This window comes from Bubalus kerabau, chromosome 9 (genome assembly GCF_029407905.1).
Source record: "Bubalus kerabau isolate K-KA32 ecotype Philippines breed swamp buffalo chromosome 9, PCC_UOA_SB_1v2, whole genome shotgun sequence".
Taxonomy (NCBI): domain Eukaryota; kingdom Metazoa; phylum Chordata; class Mammalia; order Artiodactyla; family Bovidae; genus Bubalus; species Bubalus kerabau.
Genome location: NC_073632.1, coordinates 102,673,945 through 102,698,266, shown reverse-complemented (window position 1 = coordinate 102,698,266; position 24,322 = coordinate 102,673,945). Strand labels below are relative to the sequence as shown.

General features: G+C 43.8%; 1 protein-coding gene across 3 annotated transcripts in view; it reads right to left on the bottom strand.

Moving 5' to 3' along the window:
- Window positions 1–22,329, bottom strand: part of SNX9 (sorting nexin 9) — an 89,027-nt gene extending 66,698 nt beyond the window's left edge. For 2 of the 3 annotated variants that reach the window (XM_055536074.1, XM_055536075.1), the window contains exon 1: window positions 22,048–22,329. In XM_055536074.1, the coding sequence (XP_055392049.1) occupies window positions 22,048–22,314 (267 nt within the window). In that variant the 5' untranslated portion in view covers window positions 22,315–22,329. Of the gene's footprint in view, window positions 1–9,860; window positions 10,332–22,047 lie in introns of those variants that run through there. The other variant, XM_055536076.1, reaches the window with a different exon arrangement.
- Window positions 22,330–24,322: the final 1,993 nt, after the last annotated feature.

Below are 24,322 nucleotides of genomic sequence, written 5' to 3'. Positions count from 1 at the left end.
CAAACTCATGTTCACTGAGTCGGTGATGCCATCCAACCATCTCATCCTCTGCTGTCTCCGTCTCCTGCTCCCAATCTTTCCCAGCAACAGGGTCTTTTTCAATGAGTCAGTTCTTCGCATCAGGTGACCAAGGTATTGGAGCTTCAGCATCAGTCCTTCCAATGAGTATTTGGGACTGATTTCCTTTAGGATTGACTGGTTTGATCTCCTTGTTATCTAAGGGACTCTCAACAGTCTTCTCCAATTTTAAAGCATTGATTCTTTGGCGCTCAGCCTTCTTTATGGTCCAATTCTCACACTGGTACATGATTTCCGGAAAAACCAGAGCTTTGACTATATGGAGATATGTCAGCAAAGTGATATCTCGGCTTTTCAATACACTGTCTAGGTTTGTCATATCTTACATTAATCTATTTAAATGATGCTAATAGATGCTACTATACTTAAGGATGGACTTCCTTAAGGTGACTCGGTGGTAAAGAATCCACAGGAGAGGTGGGTTCGATCCCTAGGTCGGGAAGATCCCCTGGAGAAGGGAATGTCTACCCACTCCAGTATTCTTGCCTGGGACATCTCATGGACAGAGGAACCTGGTGGGCTACAGTCCATGGGGTCGCAGAGTCAGACACAACCGAGTGATTGAGCACGCACACAAGCACTATACTTAAGTGAAATGTACAGATCTTTACTCAAAATGAAGTTTCTCCTTAAAGCCGTCTACATAAATACACACACAACGGGGCTACAGGAGGAGCAGGGATGGCTGTTTTAAACTGACACCTGGATGAAGGCCAGTACTCTTAAGTATGGTTTATTTTTATCGGTGGTTCCTCTTTAGGGCACTTTCTCTTCTAAATTCATGTAGCTACTATAACTCATCAGAGAAATACACCTGCTGTTTATCATATCAGAAGTATAAAGTTAAAGATACAGTAAAGTAAGATTACCAAAGAGAACTGTTAGGGAAATACAATATAATTTGAAGAACTGACAATGTTTATTACACCCAAAAAAAAAAAAAAAAAAAACAACACCAAAAAACAGAAGAATGAATCATACTTAGTCAAATGAAGAGATTTAGACTAAACAGGCACCAAGAGACGGAAAAATTCAGAATGAGGGAGTCATCACATGCAAAGATGGAGAAGCCAGAAAAACTCCCTGGTGGGTCCTAACCAGATGCCGCCTACAACACAGGAAGTGGACCTCCAACCAGGTTTTTGCCAGCATCCTCTTTTCTCTTTCTAGTTGGTCCTTCCTGCAACTAAAAGCCCCTACAAAAAGAGGAAACCATGCAGATGAGGAAAGGTGAAGTGGGACTAAGTGTTTCTAGGTGGGACGCACTTCACATGTGTCCTTCCTTAATTTTCAAAACAACGCCCAATGGTGGGTGATATTACTCAGTTCTGCAGGAGAAACAGCAGCTCATATCAACTGCATGCATCAAGTAACCTGTTTTGAGGCAGAACGCCTGGCCAATGAGCTGGAGTTCTGACCAGCTCTTTGTCCTGAGTCTTCCATGATGTCAGCTGCCCTGGAGCGGGTGGGCTCTTCCTACCCCCATCTTTCCTCTCAGCCAGTCAACCCAGCTCACTGCTGCCAGAGGCCCTCTCGGAAAAACCAGCATCGTGTCACATATCAAAAAGTCCTAATGACACCCCATTCCCTGCAATCGAGCTCAGATCCATTTCCCTGGTGTTCACCATCCTCCAACATCTAACACCACCCTAAAAATCTAGCCCTGTCCCCCACTCCACAACACCAAGCCCTCTCCAATCACCTTTTTTCTCTCACGCAGAATCAGCACTGTGCAGTGCTCACAACATTCATGCCCTCCTCTGCCCTCTTCCCTGGGGGGTTAAAATCCACCTCCATTGTGTTCAAGTTTTCATCCCTCCCTCTCGTGAGTCAGGTAAGGTAACCCCATGTCTGACTCCAGGTACTGATCTAGGCCTGATGAGCCAAGGCCCCAGTATTTCTTAATAGTGGTGCAGTTAACACTGGGCAAGGGGAGGACAATTCTTTATACTGTGATGATCCTGGAAGTCATAAAAAGCTTAACGTCCCTGTAAGGGATAAGAAGGCATCATTACAGACAGGGAACCAACAGCCCAGAGTGACTAATTTGCTTACAGTTAGTGAGCTAGAAAGTAGCAAAGCTGGAAGTGCAATCCAGGACTGTCCTCTCCAGGACACCCAGCAGGCCCCCAGCTCTCACTCAGGAAGTCATCCACTGAATATCCGCAACAGATCATTCCGAGAGGCTATGAAAACAAGCCGCCGCCCTCAAAGGCTAGTGGGAAAGACCAAAGGTTACGGCAGAATCAGAGAGGATGCTGAGCCTTTGTAATTTGGCCAGGATCTTTCATTTCCCCATTGAGTATGGTCTTGTATCCTGTTCACGAGGTTCTCGTGGCAAGAGTACTGGAGTTGTTTGCCATCTCCCCCTCCAACAGACCACGTTTTGTCTGAACTCTTCCGTCCGTCTTGGGTGGCCCTGAGTGGCGTGGCTCATAGCTTCACTGAGTTATGCAAGCCCCTTCGCCTCGATGAGGCTTGAATCATGTGAATGAATCAGGTGAATCATGAAGGCACGAGGGCCTTGAGAACAAAAGCTGTATGTCTTTACTTCTTTTATCTCCTCTGTGGTAAACCTAACTACCTCAACTGCAAACTATTATAAGCACTGAACACTGGCTAAACTGAAATGCCAAGAAAGATCCTGTCCCATCAGCAGCAGCAGCAGAATATATTTTTCCAAAGGATTAAGTCTTCCCTACTTCTCGAGCAGAAGGAAAGACTAACACACAAACTGTAATTACTGAGTTCCCCATACTTGTAAGATCCTCTAAATTTAAAGAGTTACGATACCATTTTCTTAGTAAAACAGAAAATGGTACATTTACTTAAGTAAACTACACTTTTGTTATTCATTAGATAACTGTCTAAAATCCATTTTCTTTGAAAACAATACTGAAAAGCACTTCTGATAATCGTTTAAATCCTGATATGGCTCTAGGATACTGATTGACTAAAGGCAGCTGATCACGTTAAAGCAGTATCAAAAAAATACTGAACTTACTACTACCATCAATTCTCCTCAGCCACCATCAATTCTCCTCAAAGTCTGATGGGTCCATGAGATCCACAGTCTAACCTAAGCAATCCCAGGTAACCAGCCACAAATCTTAACTTATTAATAAGAGTGCCATGACTGGCTTATTAATACAAGTGCCACGCAGCCTGTGTTCCACGGGACCGATCTGTCAGGTTTACTGATGTGCTCTGTGTTCTGTATAAAACACAGGATGTGTGTGCATGCTAAGTCCCTTCAGTCGTGTCTGACTCTGTGACCCCCATGGAGACCCCACCAGCTGCCTCTGTCCATAGGATTCTCTAGGCAAGAATACTGGAGTGGGTTGCCATGCCCTCCTCCAGGGGATCTTCCCCGTCCAGGGATCAAACCCACGTCTCTCAGGTCCCCTGCATTCATAGGTGGGTTCTTGAGCACTAGCACCACGTGGGAAGCCCAAAACACAGGGCATGCGGAATGAACTCCTGCCCTGAGAGGCTACTCCCTAATATACAGGGGCCACTCTGACCCCACCAGCTGAAGCTGTACTTGTAGATAAGCAATTGAATTATTACATAAGCTAATGAAACAAGAAAAAAGAGTATTTCTAAGAAAACCAAGTTGGAGGAGGAGGCTTGATTAAAAAAAAAAAAAAGTTGTTAGAAAGCTTTCTGTCAAAGCAAGCACATCAGAAACAACAGTTAAATGGGAAGTAACAATTTTTAAAAATCTAAAATTTTTGAATTCACAATACATGAAATTGCTTTGGAACTCTTTAAGTTCTTTAAAAGAAGACGGACCAGTTATACAAGATGGATCACTTGGAACTATAATCAGAGGCACATACTCCCAAGAAAAGACCCTGGCTTTCTATCAAAGGACTGGTAAATAAATGGATATTTAAATATTTTAAGTTACAATAAGATGGTTAGTATTTCCTTTTCAATCTTCATTTTCATCCACTTTTCAATCAACTACAGGTACCATCTGGAGGCTGAAGGCCAGGCCTGTCTTTCTCACCCCTGAAAATGTGTGTGTAACCACACTGTTCTCAGCTCTAATCATGGGCAGCCTCCTGGGGCCTGCACCACCCACTGGACACACAGGCTGTAGGAGGGCCTGTCTGCTGAGGATTTTGTGACGTGTGGAGCTGACAAGAGGAAAGCAACATACCTATCTTAAAACCTTTGTGTTAGGGATAGTCATACTACCTATGGCAAAATCCATTTTAAATTAACTCTGGCAGATTCACACAAATGCCAATCAGTAATAGCTTTAAATATCATTACCTAAGAGAAGGCAACGGCACCCCACTCCCGTACTCTTGCCTGGAAAATCCCATGGACGGAGGAGCCTGGTAGGCTGCAGTCCATGAGGTCGCTAGGAGTTGGACACGACTGAGCAACTTCAATTTTTTCACTTTCATGCATTGGAGAAGGAAATGGCAACCCATTCCAGTGTTCTTGCCTGGAGAATCCCAGGGACGGAGAAGCCTGGTGGGCTGCCGTCTATGGGGTCGCACAGAGTCGGACACGACTGAAGCAGCAGCAGCAGCAGCAAGCGGCTAAACTAGACGGCACTGTCCTCACCTTCATGCTTACCAGCAGACAATGTATGAACGTGTTTACACCGCACACCATCGGACTGGATATCTCAAGATGTTAAAGATTTATTCTGAATTTTTAAATAGGATACTAGGAATGGTTATATGTTTTTAAAATCTTACATGTTTTTAAAATACACTGAAATATTTATCATGAGACAGTATATCTGGAATTGCTTCACAATAATCAGGGAGGCAATTATTCTCCAATTAAAAAAATAAATAATCAAGGAAAGGGAAAATGGGAGAGGAAGGTTAAAGGAAACCAAATTGGCCAGGAGCTGGTAACTGCTGCATCTGCCCGTGCATACATAGAGGGTTTACTGTACTACTCTTCTTTTGCCTGTTTGGAATTTTCATAAATAAAAATTTAAAAATAAAGAATTATACCAAAGTAGATAACATCTTAAAAACTCTCAGATGTGGAGTTTTTTTAACTTAAATTTTATTGTCATACATTGACATGAATCAGCCAGATGTGGAGTTTTTAAGCCCAAATAATATGATTTTTCATTAATATATTGCACATCAGAAAGAAAAAAAAATCACACAAAAAACAAAAACACATAATGGAACCAGAGAAAGAATAAAGATTTATTGAATCTCAAACTCCTACGCCGGGCTGATGCTGCTTCGCCTAAGCCCGTGAGAACATTCTGACCCAATTCTCACTGTACCAGTTGCTTTCTTACACTCCTGTTCTCAAAACTGCTGAGGCTTCAGGAAGTTTACATAAGAAACTGCTTTAGCAAGCAGTGATTCCAATTAGAAAAGGAATGAAGTCGGCTGTAACTGGTTATAAATATTTCTACATCTGCTTGTAATCTGCCAGTCTGGAGCTATTTTACTTACTCTCTGGGTGAACAGTGGTCAAGTCAACAGGATGGTGACAGCCAAACCCACTGTTTTATAGCCCAAAGGGGCAAATGGTCTGAGAAGGGGATGCTTTTACTTTCAGCATATTCAGGAGAAAAGACAGAACGGAAAATTCAGTATGTTAGAGATGCTTTAAATTTTATTTTTAAATTATTTTCAAGCGACTGGATTGGGATAGTCCACATACATATATATAAAAGGATAATCCACGGATCCTCCTGTGCACTGATTGGCTTAAGTGGAGCACAGGATTTTCCTATCTGACTTTAATTAGATAAAATCAATACAGTTTAGAGAGGGGATCAAGTAAGACCTAAAGTCCAATATAAAAGTGAACAAGGCATTAACTCCCTGCAGTATGCTTTGGGCTTAATAAAGGCATGTGGCACGCATGCTCAGTCACGTCCGACTCTTGGTGACTCCATGGACTATAGCCCGCCAGCCTCCTCTGTCTATGGGATTTCCCAGGCGAGAAAATTGAGTGGGTTGCCATTTCCTCCTCCAGGGGATCTTCCCGACTCAGGGATCAAACCTGCGTCTCCTGCATTGGCAGGCAGACTCTTTACCACTGAGCCGCATGGGAAGCCCTAATAAAGGTAAGCTCAACTGAAAGAGAGAGAAATAGAGGGAAGGAGGGGGAGAGAGGAAAAGAGAAAAGTCAGCTAGCTGTTCCTAGTGTGCCAAAAGCCCTCCTGTGGTTTCACCTCGCAGAATGAATGCCAAAGCCCTCCTCATCACTCACACTCACTCAGCAACCTGAGGGTCCGGACCACGTCCGCGGCCCAGCTGGCCACATGACCTCCCGGACCTCTGGGTACACTCTCCCCAAGGGTAATGCCTTTTCCTTTAGAGATGGAAATTTCAAGCCTTCCCTGGGATCTGGACTTGAGGGTCACCTTCCCAGACACTTGCTTGGCCACCCCACCCCACACTGTGTGCATACACAGGCACATGCTCTCACCTCTCAGCAAGTTCTCTTCCCCCAGTTGAATTTTTCTGATTTCTTTTTTTTTACTGCCATCTCCTCCATTAGCATGCAAGGCCCAGGAGAGCAGGGATTTTTTTTTTCTGTCTGAGTGCAGACACTTAAAATTATTCTCTCTAATGTTGTATTCCTAATGCTCCAACCGTTTCTGGCCCATGGGTGGTGCGCAACGATTTACTGAAGGTAATAAAATAACCCAGTGGTCTACCACATGAGGATCCAATGAGATGTACCATCTGTGAACTTAGTAAACGGATCTGCTAAACACATGCAGTGGTTTTATAACAGACTTCTCAGCAAGGCCAATGTGCTTTATAATCTCATTCACACTTGTTCTCTAAGCCGCTAACATTCTGCCTTGTTTTTATCTTATTTTCATGTATGCAAGGTAACTGACTAGAAGAAATAACAAGGCACACCAAGGCAATGGCAAAAAGAATCACCAGCCCCTCCGTCCATGGAATTCTCCAGGCTAGAGTACTGGAGTGGGTTGCCATTTCCCTTCTCCAAGAGATCTTCCCGACCCAGGGATTGAACACAGGTCTCCTGCCCTGCAGGCAGACTCTTCACTGACTCAGCCACCAGGGAAGCCCAAGAATATGGGAAGATCCCTGCCTTCAAATTACACGTAACCCTGGGTAAGAGGAGAAGAATGTGAGCTACAGATTACATAGCTGAATCTTCCAGTAGGATGAGGACATAAATGGTTGTAAATTATTACAGAGAAATGAAGTTTTGTTTTTTTCCATTGTGCAATGGAACTCACACCTGAGTTCCTATTATTACTTGTATGTTACAGATGAGGGAAATGAAACATTAAGGAACCTTCCAAAGTAATACAGGTGGATTTGATTGGGATTTGAACCCAGCCTCCCAATCTCTCTGCAGTTCCACCACTACTACAGTGAAATACATAAATTTCACGATTACATAGAACTCATTTTTCATTCATTGCATCTCTAATAGGAAACATGACACAATGTCTCTTCTAAAGATAAGATCCAAGGGAACTCAAATGGCAATAAGCTGTTAGCAATCACCTTTTTATGTAATAGCTAACTTCAATCATAGAGAAATGCCAACAACCTCAAGATCAATTTATTACATACATACATACATATGGGCTTCCCTGGTGGCTCAGATGGTAAAGAATCCGCCTGCAATGCAGGAGACCTAGGTTCAATACCTGGGCTGGGAAGATCCCCTACAGAAGGGAATGGCAACCCACTCCAGTATGCCTGCCTGAAGAATCCTATGGACAGATTAGCCTGGAGGGCTACAGTTCATGGGGTCGCAAAGAGTCAGACATGACTGAGTGACTAACACCTTCTCCACTTTCCTGAAAACTCACCAGCTGGGAATCTCTAATCTAGAATAAACTCTAGGTGCTGCAAAGCAGGCACATGAACACTCCAAGTATTTTAACTGATCTGCTAGTGTGGAAATCAAAAGAAGCAGATCCGTTTTAACCGTTGGGAGATGCTGTGTCCAAGGCCATCAGGGATTTAGAAGGGGCCGAGTCACAGAAACAGATTATCTGCAGGGCACATGTTGTTCACTGGACCGCAAAAGTGGCTTATTGTCTAGTCCCAGATAAAAACTGAGGTCACAACTAGGCATGTTGGAAATGGAGGCCTTCTTTGACAGGTACTCTCTGTCCTGCAAAAGCAGTCGCTCTAATAAGGAACTGTTTAAAGGACCTCAAACTAAATGTGTCCTCACTTATTTAACACTATGCCCTCATCTCAAGCAGAGAAATGATCTGTATTACGACTGATGTATGTCGGAGTAATCCACTAGTTTTTATTTTCTCATAAACTTTTTCAAACTGTAGCCTCTTTACTGCTATAAACTCAAGTTTTACATTTCCAATGACAGTAAATGCAGGAAAACAGAGGGAAGGTCTCACTTCCAACCCCAGATTCTTATGGCATTACTGGGCACTGCGTGCACTTCCACCACAACAACGAGAACTCTGAGTTGAAGAGATTCAGAGTCTGCCTTCCACACTAGATTATAAGTTCTTTGAGAGTAGAAAAATGGCTGCACTGTTCACTTACAGAATTTATAAGTTCTGGAGAAAGACTGTTGAATGAAATAACATGCTTTTGATGTCTGGTAGCATACTTAATATATCCCAGAGATACCCCTTGATATTTATGTACAATAATATTCTAATGTTAACCACAGAACATGAACATCAAATGTATTCCTTCCATAACTAATAGTGTATGCTGTTTATGCACCAGCAAGAAGACTGGATGGTATAAATGCCGTTTCACATTATCTGGAAATACAAGGATGTCACAGCACTTTTCTGCACTGTTCACACACACACGGGCTCCTGTTCACACACACACGGCTCCTGTTCACACACACATGGGCTCCTGCTCTCACACACACGGGCTCCTGCTCACACACACACGGGCTCCTGCTCACACACACACGGGCTCCTGCTCACACACACACGGGCTCCTGTTCACACACACACGGGCTCCTGCTCATACACACACGGGCTCCTGCTCACACACACACGGCTCCTGTTGATAGTGCACAGGCAAGTTGCATGGACGCAGGCTACTTTCTGAAGCAAACTTGCGTCCATGCAATGAGTCCTAGACCAACTTAATTATCAAACGTAGCTTTTTCTAGTTAGGGACGATATTCTTTGTTTTCTCTGACTTTGAAAACATCTGTCACTTTACTTCTTTGAGGCATCGACGTGGGCAAACAGGAAAGTTTAATGTGGTGAAATTTAAATTCATCAAAATTAAGTATAGGTGCACACTACACAAGTTTAAAAAAACTGGATTTACACAAATATAATCTCAATTACAAAATAATTAAAACACAGGATCCTTTTACATAGTAATCTCCCCTAGTGAATTAAAAATCATTATCACTATACAACCACTTCAGGAACATATGATACAAAGCAAATAAATCTGGACTGATTTCTGTGAACTATAATGATATTTAAAACTGTATGACATGCTTTCTGGCTAACCAAAAAGCAACAAGAAAAGTAACACCCAGTCACTTCACCACCGTAATAATCAGAGACTCTAACAGATGAAGCCATTTTGCACATAACACAAATAACCAATCAGTACAATGCTGAAAAAAGTTACTGAAAACCACAAATTGATAAGAAGCATAACAGTTTTTGAGAATACCAATTTTAAAATTTTCAACCTCGCTTGAACTCATCAGATTAGAATACTTTAAGCAAGAAACAAACACTGCACACAGCACACCAGAGCCCACCTACTTTACAGTCCACAGTTCTAGAGATGAAGCCAGGACAGAACCCGGGCTCTTACTTGCTTTTGCATCTTCTGCAACATTGCTTCTCTAAGTGTGGTCCCTAGATCAGCAGCAGCAGCAGCAGCACCTTGCAACTGGTGGAAATGCAGGTTCTGGTCCCACCTCCTGAATCAGGAACTCAGAAATCAAACAGCAATTTTCGATTTAAGGAGCTCTCCATGTGGGGGACATTTGTTGAACCATGTGGCTCAGATGGTAAAGAAACTACCTGTGATGCAGGAGACCCAGGTTCGACCCCTGGGGCGGGAAGATTCCCCTGGAGAAGGAAAGGACAACCCACTCCAGTATTCTGCCTGGGAAATCCCACGGGCTACAGTCCATGGGGTCACAAAGAGTTGGACCCGGCTGAGTGCCTAACACTTTTACTTTCACATTACAGGTGGGGGGGCTGCGATGCAGCTCAGGTGCCACAGCTCTGCCATCAATGCCTCAACATGATCGCCACTCATAGAATATGTACGCACTTTAGTGAGAGTCCAGTTTCTTTCTTAGATGGAAGTTTATTATCATGGCCATCATCTTCTTTACAGGACAGGTTCCTTCCGAGTCAGAGAAGAAGGAGTTTTGGGGAAAACAATTAATACTCGCATTTTAGAGAACAATCATCTATCACTTTTGTAATATAAACTATAAGAAGAGTAAAGGATGTTTTTACTTATCAAAAAGGGGAATGGGTTTTTAAATACTATAGATACCGTAGTCAAGATTAGAACCATCTTTAATATCAGAATTTTCAAAAACAATCCCCATAATTTTTTGCTATCATCATGGCTTTAAATGATTAAAATGGATCAATCTTATGTAACTACAGATTTCGTAGTCTAAAGTCTATTGGTTTCCTAGGTTTTCTGGTTTCAAGAAACTGAATATACTTTATTTAATAGTTGGAGGAGGAAATGGCAACCCACTCCAGTATTCATGCCTGGAAAATCCCACGGACAGAGGAGCCTGGCGGGCTACAGCCCATGGGGTCGCAAAGAGTCAGACACAACTTAGTGACTGCACACAAATGGCAATCATGAGACAAAGGAAGCCTGACATGTCAACAAAAAGACTCAAATTTTAAATTCAACTCTTCACTCTCAAATCTTACGAAGGTGGGGAGTGAAGAAACTGCTGCTGACTCACAAAGGCATCCTTTGAGCTCCCGAGCGAAAGAGTTCAGAGAGGCAGGTAAAGCAAGAAGAGCAATTTTCCAAAAGCTTCAGGTTTAGTGCTGGTTAGTCAGTAAGTTTTCAGCCATTTTTAAAAGCTTAAGAAACATACCTTTTCTCCTTTGGAAGAAGAAAATATGGTGCTTAAGGAAGAAAAATACATTTTAAGTTTCTATTTGTAATACTCGATGTATTAGCATTTTCCTACTGAAGTGCCCCTTACTATGTGTAAGCATTAACCGAAAAACTTGTTTTTTATCTTAGCATAATTGAAAACAAATTAACAGAAGGTGGATAAATTTGGGAGTCAGCTTCAGAGGTTCTGGTGAATGACAGTAAGTTCTTAAGTTTAAAAAAATTAACTTGTTTTCTTCCTTATTACAAAAACGATACATATTCATTACTCCAAATCGTGAGAATACAAACAAGATGAAAAAGAAGTTCTTAAGGGTGAGTTGCATGTATGCGTGCTCAGTTGTGGCGGACTCTTTGCAATCCCATGGACTGTAGCCCGCCAGCTTCCTCTGTTCATGGAATTTTCCAGGCAAGAATACTGGAGCTGGTTGCCATTTCCGACTCCAAGGGATCTTCCCAAGGATTGAACTCGTGTCTCTTATGTCTCCTGCATTGACAGGTGGGTCCTTCACCATTAGCACCACCTGGGAAGCAGCCTTGCTGGCTTGAGAAGCTGCAGCAGGAGCCCCATGTGCAGACAATATCGCTTCCAGGAGAGTCCAGGCCTTCCAGACTGACGCCCAGGGTGGAGCACAGGACTCGGCAGAGAGCTCACCCTACGCTCAGAGGAAGCCGTCAGTGAATGACCACCGTTCCCAGGATAAAGTGCATTTTTTGCTTCATTCAGATCAGATCAGATCAGATTAGTCGCTCAGTCGTGTCGGACTCTGTGTGACCCCATGAACCGCAGCACGCGATTAACTAATTAACTAATGTTAATTAGTTAATTAACTTCATTAACTAATGTCTAAAGTTCTGTGTCCCCTTGATTTAAATGTCCCACCTCACACAAACAGGTGACTTTTAAATCCTGCCTCTGCAGGTAACACTACTGACTATATGACTCAGTTTTCAGATACTAAAAATAGCTTAGAAAGAGAGTCATACTGAATAACATTCTCAAGCACTGTATTTACAACACCTAAAAATGATCAAGATGGGCTAAATCGATCATGTGTTTTTGATAATCAGAAGGGGAGGAAAAAAAAGAAAATACCACTTGGGAAGTGCAATGCCCAGTCTGTTATTTTGATGGTTTAAGGTTTGGTTTCAAGTAAAATGCTTAACAGCTCTGCTTTTCCACTGTTCTCCCTCCAAAGAACAGATTAACACTTTGTGTGCAGATATTCCATTCCTTCACTTTACAGCCTGTTATAAAGATGTTCTAACTTGGATTTTGTTCTGGCACGCAGGGCAGGCTGATTCCCTGAACTGCCACCAGAGTGAAGCGCTGAAGTGCTGAATAAAATATTAAAAGCAAAAGACACACACACAAATAAATACCTTTTAAAACACAATGCTGAGTCAGCACAAAAGGAAAGGCTCTAGAAAGGTCAGAGGAAATGAGAGCAGAAACGCTGGGAGGAAAACATGTTGAGACAGGGTTCCGCCTGGAGGCTCCCCCAAGCCCTGGGGAGCCAGAGTTTGGGTCTGGCACTAGTGGTAAAGAATCCGCCTGCCAGGTGCAGGAGACACAAGAGACAAGGGTTCAATTCCTGGGTCGGGAAGATCCTGTGGAGGAGGGTGTGGCAACCCACTCCCAGATTCTTGCCTGGAGAATCCCATGGAAGGAGGAGCCTGGCGGGCTGCAATCCATGGAATCGCAGAGTCAGACACGACTTAGCCACTGAACAACAAAGAAAGAATAGTAAACTGAAGGTAGGCGTCAAAGAAATTATCTAGATGAGGCACTAAGAAAACACAACAGGTTTAAAGTTAGGAAGTTAGACATCTGTTGGACCTTTTCATGCTAATTAGGGTTCCAGAAAGAGAGAACAGAGAAGAGGCAATATTCCTGAAATATAGTCACTGTGCATTTTCTACAGCTGCACTCCCCACTGTGCTAGCTAGTAGCCACGTGTGACTATTTAAATGAAAATTTAAAATACAGTTCCTCGGTCACACTAACCACACTTCAAGTTCTCCTTAGCTTTGCATGGCAGGAGGCTACCACACAGGACTGCACCAATGTAGAACATTTCCATCATCACAGAAAGTTCTACGGAGCTGCACTGTGGCAGAACTACCAAAACACACATCCTCAGATTCAAGCTACCCAATAAATCCCAAGCTATCGAAATAAAAGCCACACATGAACCCGCTAAGGTAGTACACAAAATACTGAAGATACAGAGGTCTTAAAAATGGGCAGAGGGAAGAGTCAGACCATCTATTCAGGAACAATATTAAATGCTGACTTCTGAGCAGTATCTTTGAAATCCAGTAAGAAACTGGAAATAACAGAACTCTGTACCTAGAACACTATTTTTCAAGCACAAGGCAAAACACATCTTCACACGTAAGAGGTTTTACCGACAACAAACTCTCCCTAATGGAAACTCCAAAGAATTCACTTTGGGGAAAAGGAAAATTATCCCAGAAACAACTGAAATGTAAAAAGGAATAGTAGGCAAAGATATGGTAAAACTTGATTAAATCTAAGTAAACATTAACTGTATTAAAAAAAAAAACAAAACTAACGTCTAATTTGTGGCACAAAAGACAACTAAAACACCAGGCAGCAACAAAGCGTGTTGGGGATACGAGAGCAGCCAGGCATCCTAAGGTCTCTGTAATTCTGGAGGGTAATGAAATTGAGTACTATTTTAAGGCAGAAATAGTAACATAAATGTTTATCACATACACATATGAAAAAACTGACATACTAGCATACCTCCTTTTATTTGCTTTGCATTATTGCACTTTTCGGATATTTGTTTTTTACCAATTGAAGGTCTGTGGCATTAGTCTGGAACCAACCCACAATAGGTATGACCCAAATCAAATCCCCTATGATTATACAGTGGAAGTGAGAAACAGATTCAAGGGATTAGTTCTGATAGACAGAGTGCCTAAAGAACTATGGACGGAGGTTTGTGACATTGTACAGGAGGCAGGGATCAAGACCATCCCCAAGAAAAAGAAATGCAAAAAGGCAAAATGGCTGTCTGAGGAGGCCTTACATATACCTGTGAAAAGAAGAGAACCGAAAGGAAAAGGAGAAAAAGAAAGATATACCCATTTGAAGGCAGAGTTCCAAAGAATAGCAAGGAGAGATAAGAAAGCCTTCCTCGGTGATCAGTGCAAAGAAATAGAAGAAACCAACAGAATGGGAAAGACTAGAGATCTCTTCAAGAAAATTAGACATACCAAGGGAACTTTTCATGCAAAGATGGGCACAATAAAAGACAGAAATGGGATGGACCTAACAGAAGCAGAAGATACTAAGAAGAGATGGCAAGAATACACAGAACTGTACAAAAAAGATATTCACGACCAAGATAATCACGATAGTGTGATCACCAACCTAGAGCCAGACTCCTGGAATGCGACGTCAAGTGAGCCTTAGGAAGCATCCCTATGAACAAAGCTAGTGGAGGTGATGGAATTCCAGTTGAGCTATTTCAAATCCTAAAAGATAATGCTGTGAAAGTGCTGCACTCAATATGCCAGCAAATTGGGAAAACTTAGCAGTGGCCACGGGACTGGAAAAGGTCAGTTTTCATTCCAATCCCAAAGAAGAGCAATGCCAAAGAATGCTCCAACTACCACACAATTGCACTCATCTGGCATGCTAGCAGGAGAAGGCAATGGCACCCCACTCCAGTACTCCTGCCTGGAAAATCCCATGGACGGAGGAGCCTGGAAGGCTGCAGTCCATGGGGTTGCTGAGGGTCGGACACAACTGAGCGACTTGACTTGCACTTTTCACTTTCACGCATTGGAGAAGGAAATGGCAACCCACTCCAGTGTTCTTGCCTGGAGAATCCCAGGGACGGGGGAGCCTGGTGGGCTGCCATCTATGGGGTCGCACAGAGTCGGACACGACTGAAGCGACTTAGCAGCAGCAGCAGCATGCTAGCACAGTAATGCTCAAAATTCTCCAAGCCAGGCTTCAGCCATACGTGAACCGTGAACTTCCAGATGTTCAAGTTGGTTTTAGAAAAGGCAGAGGAGCCAGAGATAAAATTGCCAACATCTGCTGGATCATCGAAAAAGCAAGAGAGTTCCAGAAAAACATCTACTTCTGCTTTATTGACTATGCCAAAAAGCCTTTGACTGTGTGGATCACAACAAACTGTGGAAAATTCTTCAAGAGATGGGAATACCAGACCACCTGACTTGCCTTCTGAGAAATCTGTATGCAGGTCAAGAAGCAGCAGTTAGAACTGCACATGGAACGACAGACTGGTTCCAAATTGGGAAAAGAGTATGTCAAGGCTGTATATTTTCACCCTACTTATTTAACTTATATGCAGAGTATATCATGAGAAACGCTGGGCTGGAGGAAGCACAAGCTGGAATCAAGATTGCCGGGAGAAATATCGATAACCTCAGATATGCAGATGACACCACCCTTATAGCAGAAAGTGAAGAACAACTAAAGAGCCTCTTGATGAAAGTGAAAGAGGGGAGTGAAAAAGTTGGCTTAAAGCTCAACATTCAGAAAACAAAGATCATGGCATCCAATCCCATCACTTCATGGCAAATAGATGGGAGAAACAGTGGAAACAGTGTCAGACTTTATTTTTTTGGGTTCCAAAATCACTGCAGATAGTGACTGCAGCCATGAAATTAAAAGACACTTACTCCTTGGAAGCAAAATTATGACCAACCTAGATAGCATACTGAAAAGCAGAGACATTACTTTGCCAACAAAGATCTGTCTAGTCAGGCTATGGTTTTTCCAGTAGTCATGTATGGATGTGAGAATTGGACTATAAAGAAAGCTGAGCAGCAAAGAATTGATGCTTTTGAACTGTGGTGTTGGAGAAGACTCTTGAGAGTCCCTTGGACTGCAAGATTCAACCAGTCAATTCTAAAGGAAATTAGTCCTGAATATTCTTTGGTAGGACTGATGCTGAAGCTGAAACTCCAATACTCTGGCCACCTGATGGAAGAACTTACTCATTGGAAAAGACCCTGATGCTGGGAAAGATTGAAGGCAGCAGGAGAAGGGGATGACAGAGGATGAGATGGTTGGATGGCATCACTGAGTCAATGCACATGAGTTTGAGAAAACTCCACGAGTTGGTGATGGACAGGGAAGCCTGGCATTCCCCAGTCCACGGGGTCACAAAGAGTCGGACATGACTGAGGCGCTGGACTAAATCTAACCCACAGCATCTCCGAGGTATAGGAACAAACCTTCTAAAAAGTTGAGGGGCTGTGGGGAGTCCTCAGTCAATCTGTATATGGTAGCCAGAAATCCAAACACAGAATAAACACAAATAAGGCAAACAAAACCCTCTAGCCACAAAGATTGTCAAATGAGATGAAAAGGGAAGATTCAGCGGTGGGCTTTTATATATCATGAAAATATTTATCAAAAGAAAGCCAGTGAAATCATTAACTTCAGACAAAATTACCTTTAAGAAAAAATGCATTATAAAAAGGGTCACTTCATAATAATAAAAGGTTCAATTCATCTGGAAGATAATATTAATCCTAACCTTAAATTTTAAACCCACCATTTTAACATCTCTGTCAAGTAGACAAAAGACATGAGATACAACAGATTAAGTAGAATTAGTGAGGATACAGATGAGAACAGCATAGTTAATAAGTCTGTATGGACACATATAGAAAATACATTTATATACATTGATTAGGGAATATATATATTCTTTTTACGCACAGGTATAACATTTATAAAACCCGACTATACCCTAGGTATAAAGTTAGCATCAGCAAATTTTCAGGTGTGGTTATTAGTATCAATCAGATTCCCTGATCATGGTGAAATTAAGTTTGAAATCATTAACAAAATGATAATAGAAAAACTTTATACTTTTGGAAACTAGACATTTGTAACAATTCACAGGTTAAAGATATCTCTTTTTAAAATCTCAAAAGTTGTGAAGTTTGTTTCAATTACCTTAAAATATAGGAATAAATTTCGCATGTAATAATTAGTAAAAACTGATTTCTTTTACTTAAAAGACACGGCCAATATGTAAGCTGGAGATAAGTATTTTCCATTGTGCATGCATACGTTAAAAATTTTTTTTACTAAAATGCACAATTAAAAGGATAAAAGCTTACAGGTGGAGATAAATCATTTTAATAGCCACTTATCTCACTGGAAAATCTTTTCGCTCCTTCAAATTGGAGAGGGAGGAATGGAGACAAGAAAATTCAACATTCAAACAGTTTACTACGAGTCTGGTCTGTGCCTGATAGAAGATACACAGATGAGCACACACACAGTCCAGCCCCCAGGTGCTGACAGCACCCTAAAGGAGCAGTGGGCAGAGAAACACACGTAAAATGCCCGTCTGGATGAAGGAGGTGACCCTGGTAATGGGTCGGGGAGATCAGAAAGCTTTCTGTAGTAATGCCTTGAGCTGAGACAGAACGTGTAAAAGAAGGCACATAAGTGAAAAGGCCAGAGAATAGCATTCCAGAAAAGAGGAACAGCGTGTGCAAAGGTACAAAGTTTTGGTGGGCAATCAAAGTAAAACTGTAATTAAAATTTCAGATGGATGGTCAATATAAAAGCAGGGTACAGCAGAAGTTTTGCAAAATTTTTATGCTTTCTCATCTGTTTCTTCTTTAATAAATTGGTTGATGTTCCTACTGTCACAGAATTTTTCTGTGACTGTACAAATACTGTCTAGATACTCTATTTATGAAGACACTTTAAAATATAGTGAAAGTGAAGTTGCTCAGTTGTGTCCGATGCTTTGCGACCCCATGGACTGTAGCCTACCAGGCTCCTCAGCCCATGGAATTTTCCAGGCAAGAATACTGGAGTGGGTTGGCATTTCTCCAGGGGATCTTCCCAACTCAGGGATCAAACCCGGGTCTCCCGCACTGCAGGCAGACGCTTTACCACCTGAGCCATGAGGGAAGCATATAGTACTGTCATGCAAAACTGAATGGTTACCATTTTCCATACTGTTAAACACAACAACAAAAAACTATCAGAAACAACTAAATCTTGAAGACCCTTTAGAAAGCTATTTCTATTCTCTTCTTCAATAAACTTCTACACTAAACAGGTTTTTGCTCGGGAGAGACTACAAAGTATGCTTTCTAAACTCTTCTCACTAATATATATCACGTAAAAGTCTTGAGCAATACTGGTAATTTCAATATTACACCCTCACTCCATTCAACCAAACAAGCACTGTAACAAATACACAACTTCAGATACTGGAGATGGAAAGAAAAATTAAAAAAACAAAACCAGAAACAGGGATTCTTCAAATTTGGTTCTAATGATTACTCCTAAAAGTGTAGCTCAGCAGTAGCTCCGCCTGCCAATGCAGGAGAGGAAGTTTGATCCCTGGGTCAGGAAGGTCCCCTGGAGAAGGAAATGGCAACTCACTCCAGTATTCTTGCCTGGAGAATTCCATGGACAGAGAGGAGTCTGGCAGGCTACAGTCTACGGGGTCGCAAAGAGTCGGACACAACTTAGAGACTAAACATGTAACAACATAAAAGTGCCTACATAAACACAAAAGGATTCAGATTAGTTCCAAAGGTTAACATGGAAATTACAGCTAAATTACACAGCTATGGACTAACTTCCATTAACTATTTCAGGTCTCTTTTGCTATATCCCGGCAGAAGAAAAAGAGAGAAAAAGAATTTCTTTCCCTTAACTAATTTATTCCTCAGTCCACCATATGACTATGTAAAAATAGAACCTGGAGTTCCTAGAAGTCCGGGCTACACACTCATATTAGCATTTTGTTGTATTTATTAAATGCGACAAGACGGGGACTCAAAGTGAATTCAGCATTCTGAGTAATGACTAGAAACAAGAACAGATCATTTCTTTCAAGTGTGCAGTTACTGATTAATTTTCTTTGGCAGTGAAGAACTAGCCAACTCAAGTCTTTCTTTTAAAAGATAATTTCTAACTATTGTGAATATACCAGTGTAGTTTTCTAAAAAGCATGATAGTTCAAAGATAACTGTTATCTTCATGAAAACATGTAAGAGCATTACATCAGAAAATTATATCTGAAGACAACTGAAGGCATTTTCTGACACTACCTAAAATATCCACATATTGTGTTTATTTCTCATCACTTAATGCTTGTGGCAGGAGCCTGAATGCCATTTGATCCAATTTTTAAAAAGTCAGACAGTATTACTTACTAAAAAATATATTCTTATTCGCTCTCACTAAAAAGTTAACCTAAGCAATTAAAATTAAAGAAAGGAAAGGAAAACCCTCAAACTACTCAGATGCTGGTAATGGATGGAAGGAAGTATGAAACAAAACAAGGACAAATTTACTTTCTGGGAACAATTAAAAAAATGAAACTGCGGTTTGATGTAAGAATCACCAGGAAGTGGGAAAACTGAGGAAGACTCCTATAGAAGCGCTTCTCCTTTGTTTTTGAAACCAGAAGTGGTTTGTCCAATGTAAACATGGAAAGGAGTACCATGTGGAATAGTGATTAGAATGGTCAAAGAAACCGACTCAGAATGACTGTTACCTGCCTTCAGTGGAGAAGACAATGAAGTAGGAAGTGTTTATCTAGGCTTTAAGGCTTGTGCTTAGTGAGGACAAACACAATTCAAGTTTAGTACAAAAACTATTCTTTCTAATTTTATGGAAAAACACCCACTCCAGTATTCTTGCCTGGAAAATTCCATGGACAGAGGAGTCTGACGGGCTACAGTCCTGGGGTTGCAAAGAGTAGGACAGATACAGGAGCATGCAAGTTCAGGTTTAAGTATCAAATAAAATTTTCATTATATATACCAGCACTAGCTGCTAAGCTGAGTTCCACTGAATGGACAGTCTAACATGGGTCAGTAGATCAGGGTGCAAAATATCAAAACACTGACTATCAAAGGAATAGATATCTACCATAAACAGCTTTTAAGGTTGTAAGATGAGCACAAAATAAAACGTGTAATTGGAAATTTAAATGTTTGGCAACAAACCTCAAAATCAAATTTCCTTAGAAATATTTGATCTATAAGTTTTGTTTCTAAAAAGATCAACATGAAATGATACATGTTAAAAAGGTAGCAAAGTTCTATGACGTCTAAGAAAACCAAGATAGAGTCTCCAGTGAATTTAAAGTCCCTCAGTCCTGTTCGACTCTTTGCAACTCCATGGACTATACAGTCCATAGAATTTTCCAGGCCAGAATACTGGAGTGGGTAACCTTTCCCTTCTCCAGGGATCTTCCCAAACCAGGGATCGAACCTAGTTCTTTCGCATTGCAGGCGGATTCTTTACCAGCTGAGCCACTAGGGAAGATAGAGCTTAGCCAGTAGTAACAAGAAAGTAATTATTTCAGTACCACTTCCCTGGTGGCTCAGACGGTAAAGCGTCTGCCTACAATGCGGGAGACCCGGCTTCAATCCCTGGGTTGAGATCTCCTGGAGAAGGAAATGGCAACCCATTCCAGTATTCTTGCCTGGAAAATCCCATGGACGGTGGAACCTGGTAGGCTACAGTCCATGGGGTCGCAAAGAGTCGGACACAACTGAGCAACTTCACAATTATTTCAGTAGCAGCAGGCAACAGGTTCCCTGGATAAGAATCTCCATCCAAAAAAAAAAAAAAAAAAAAGCAAAAAACACACTGTACCTAGACAGAAACAGAACAAAAAATTTCACTGACTGAAATATCAGTATGATCTTCGAAAGGGGTTTTAAATTTATCAGTTTTCTAAGTTTTCTCTCTCTACCAAAACCAAAAACCCAACAGCAACAAATCTAAGGCTTTCACCAAGCCAAGAAGTCAGGTTTCAAAAATAAACACGGTAGAGGGTTCTGATGTTAATAAAAGGGACATTACTAAAACTATTTCCAAATTCAAACAAAAAGTCAACTCAAACCCCACCCCTGGCTCCCGGAGGGGAGCGTGGCTTTCCCTAGTCAGTGGCTGTCGAGAACTAAACGCCCCAGCCCCAGGGAGCTGGGGGAGGAAGGTGGCGCCTGCAGACTCAGGTAGCGAAGGGTGAACGCTAATTTCGCCGACAATACTGTGAAATAAGCAAACCACAGCTCCTGGCCAATTAACTAAGCGCGAGTCAAAGTTCCACCACGTAATTCGGGCCTGGACCTTTTCTTTCTTTCTTTCTTTTTTTTTTTTAAAGCAAACAACGTAATTGAAAGCAGAGTCATTTCCCTCTTGGTATTTTATTCATGCTGGAAATAACATTCAAATTGAAAAGGTAGCAAAACAAAAGAGAAACACACACACACACAAGAAAATTGAGGGAAGTGGAAGCGCGCGGGACGTTTCACTGGCGTTTTTTCCCCTCCTCAGGAGCCTTGACTCTCGGCTTGTATTTTAAATTCCCATTCCGGCCGGGCGCGAGTCGGACCCCCGAAAGCGGCCCGCGGCGCCGGGGGTCCCACCCTCTGCGGAGGGAGGAGAGAACGCAGCTCCCGCGGCGGCGGCGGCGGCGGCGGCCGGACGCGCGGAGCGGCGGAGAGTGGACTCCACTAGGGACCGAGTCGGGGGCTCCCGGAGGGCGGGCGGCTCCTCAGGGTGGGCTCCGGGGAGCTGCGGGAACTTTCCCTCCCTCCCACCCGGCCGCGGCCCACACGCTCAGGCGCAAACTTTGCAGACGGCGCCGCGAGCGGCCGGGGTCCCGCCCCGCGCCCCCCAGCCGAGTCCCCGCGCGCCCGGGCCCCGGCCTCTCGTCCGCCCTGCGTGCCCTGAGCCCGACCCGGGCTGGGTGGGCCCCGGCGCGACCCCTCGGCCTCCCCGGCGGCGCCGCCGCCCGCACCCCGCCCCCGGCCGCGACCCTCCCTCGCGCCGCCGCAGGGCCGAGCGGCCGGCCCGGGGCCTGGGCCGCGCTCCCCTCACCTTGGTGGCCATGGCGGGCGGATCTCCCCCCCGCCCTCGGCCCGGGACGGTCGGCTCCTCTCCCGCGCCGCGGCTATCGGCCCCAGGCGGCCGGACGAAAGCGAGGGCGGCGGCGGCGGCGGCGGCTACGGCTGGGCCCCGGCGCGGCGGCGGCTCCGCCCCGGCCCCGAGTCTCGGCTCTGGGCGACTCCAGCCGCCGCCCCGCTCCTCCAGTTCCTGAAACTCCCCGGCTGCGCGGCCCCCGCCCCCGCCGGCCGAGCCTCCCATCTACCGCGGCGTGCGCGGCGCGGCCGGCGGAAGCGCGCCCGGTGCCCTCGGCCGGCCCGGCCTCCTCTCCCACTTTCCGCCCCCGCCCGGAGCCTCCGCCTCGGGCCGCGCCGCCGGCGCCCTTTGTCGCAGGGCTCGGGGCCGCGTCCCCCGAGCGGCGGCCGGGGCCGGGCCGGATCACGGTCCCCCAGCCGACCGCAACCCGCCTGGCCACCCGCCGTGGGGACGGTGGACGGGAGTGAGGGACACGCTTATGAGGGAGCTCCTGCCGGGGAGCCCAGTCCCGAGCGGCCCTTCAGCCGGTCACCGCGACTGAAGTGTTTTGCTGTGGAGATACAACGGGGCGCCCCCCGCCCCGACGGGCTCGAGTCGCGGACGGGATCTTTGTCCCGCGTCGGCATGGCTGTGGGGCCGGTCGTGCTCGGGGCTGAGTGAAATGAGTGTGGAGAACGCAGCCGGCACGGAGCGGAGCAATGGCTTCCAGGTCCGCTGGCCCTTCACGGAAGACCCGCCGCCCGCCTGGAGTTGCCCGCGGGCTGGGGTCCCAGGCCGGGAGCTTCAGGGCCCGGACGCTTGGGGCTTCCGTTGTGAGGCGTCCCGTTAACCTCCTTCTGGACTCCTGATAAATTTAGAAAAACGTCTCCGGGCCCCGGAGGTTTGGGGAAGACCCAACAGGTTTCCCGAAATGGAAATTTTAGAAGTCTTAAAAATTTCCATTTTTCTTGTCAAAAGATTTTTCTTCAGAGTTGGATGTGTGGCCCTTTTTTATCAATAATAAATGAATAAGTTGAAGAGCAAGATTTTCGCTCAAGTACGAAAGATGTGACTGAAAGACATCTCTTGATGGAAATATTATTACAGTACATTTTATTTCATCACTGGGATACGTACCTCGTAAAAGAGGCAACTATCAGAAATCATCTTTAAGCGAGGAAAGCGGTACAGTTAATGTCAAATTTTGTCCTCTCAAAAATATTCTATTTGATCTCCAGAAATTTAACTGGTTACCTTCTACAGAGGTTTTAAATGGACATGGTACTAAAGCGTTTTCTGTGAATTTTTGTGTCTGTTGAGTTCGGGGGCTACAGCTATTATCAATCATGCTGTTTGTTAGTTGCTCAATCATGTCCAACTCTTTGGGACCCCATGGACTGTAGCCCACCAGCTCCTCTGTCCATACTGGAGCAGGGTGCCATTTCCTCTTCCCGGGGATCATCCCAACCCAGGGATCAAACCCCTGTCTCCTGCATTGCTGGCAGATTCTTTACCAACTGAACCACCAGGGAAGCCCAGGTGGCCCAAGTGAGAAAGAACCTGCCTACCAGTGCAGGAGAGGTAAGAGATGTGGGTGGGAAGATCCCATGGAGGGAATGACAACCTACCCCAGTATTCTTGCCTGGAGAATTTCATGGACAGAGGAGCCTGGTGGGCTACAGTCCATGGGGTCTCAAAGAGTCAGACATGACTGAGAGACTAACACAAACAACTAAGACCCCACATGCCATGCACAGCTTGGCCAAAAAAAAAAGAGGTAGTGATAAAAGTAAAAGGAACATTATGTATAGTACAATCCATTTGTGTAAAAGAAAAAAACAAAAACAGGTTGTATATACCTAGGAAATTGCTGAGAAGATTCACTAGAGGCTATTGTCAGAATTTTAGAATATGTATGTGTGTTGCTTTATCTTTAAAAAAATTTACATTTTAAATATTTATTTATTTGTCTGTGCCGGGGCTACTTGTATTGTGAGATGTGGGATCTTTTGTTGTAACACGTAAACTCTTAGTTGCAGCATTTGGGCTGTAGTTCCCTGACCAGGGACTGAACCTGAGTGCCCTGCATTGGGAGCGCGGAGTCTTAACCACTCAGCCAACAGGGAAGTCCCAAAGCAAGTTTGCATTTTAACAAACAACTAAATAAATCCCTTGGCTAAGCACACAGTAATATGTAGAGAAGTCAGGATTTGAACTTGGATAATACTGTAAGTAATGAATTTTCCTTATTCTT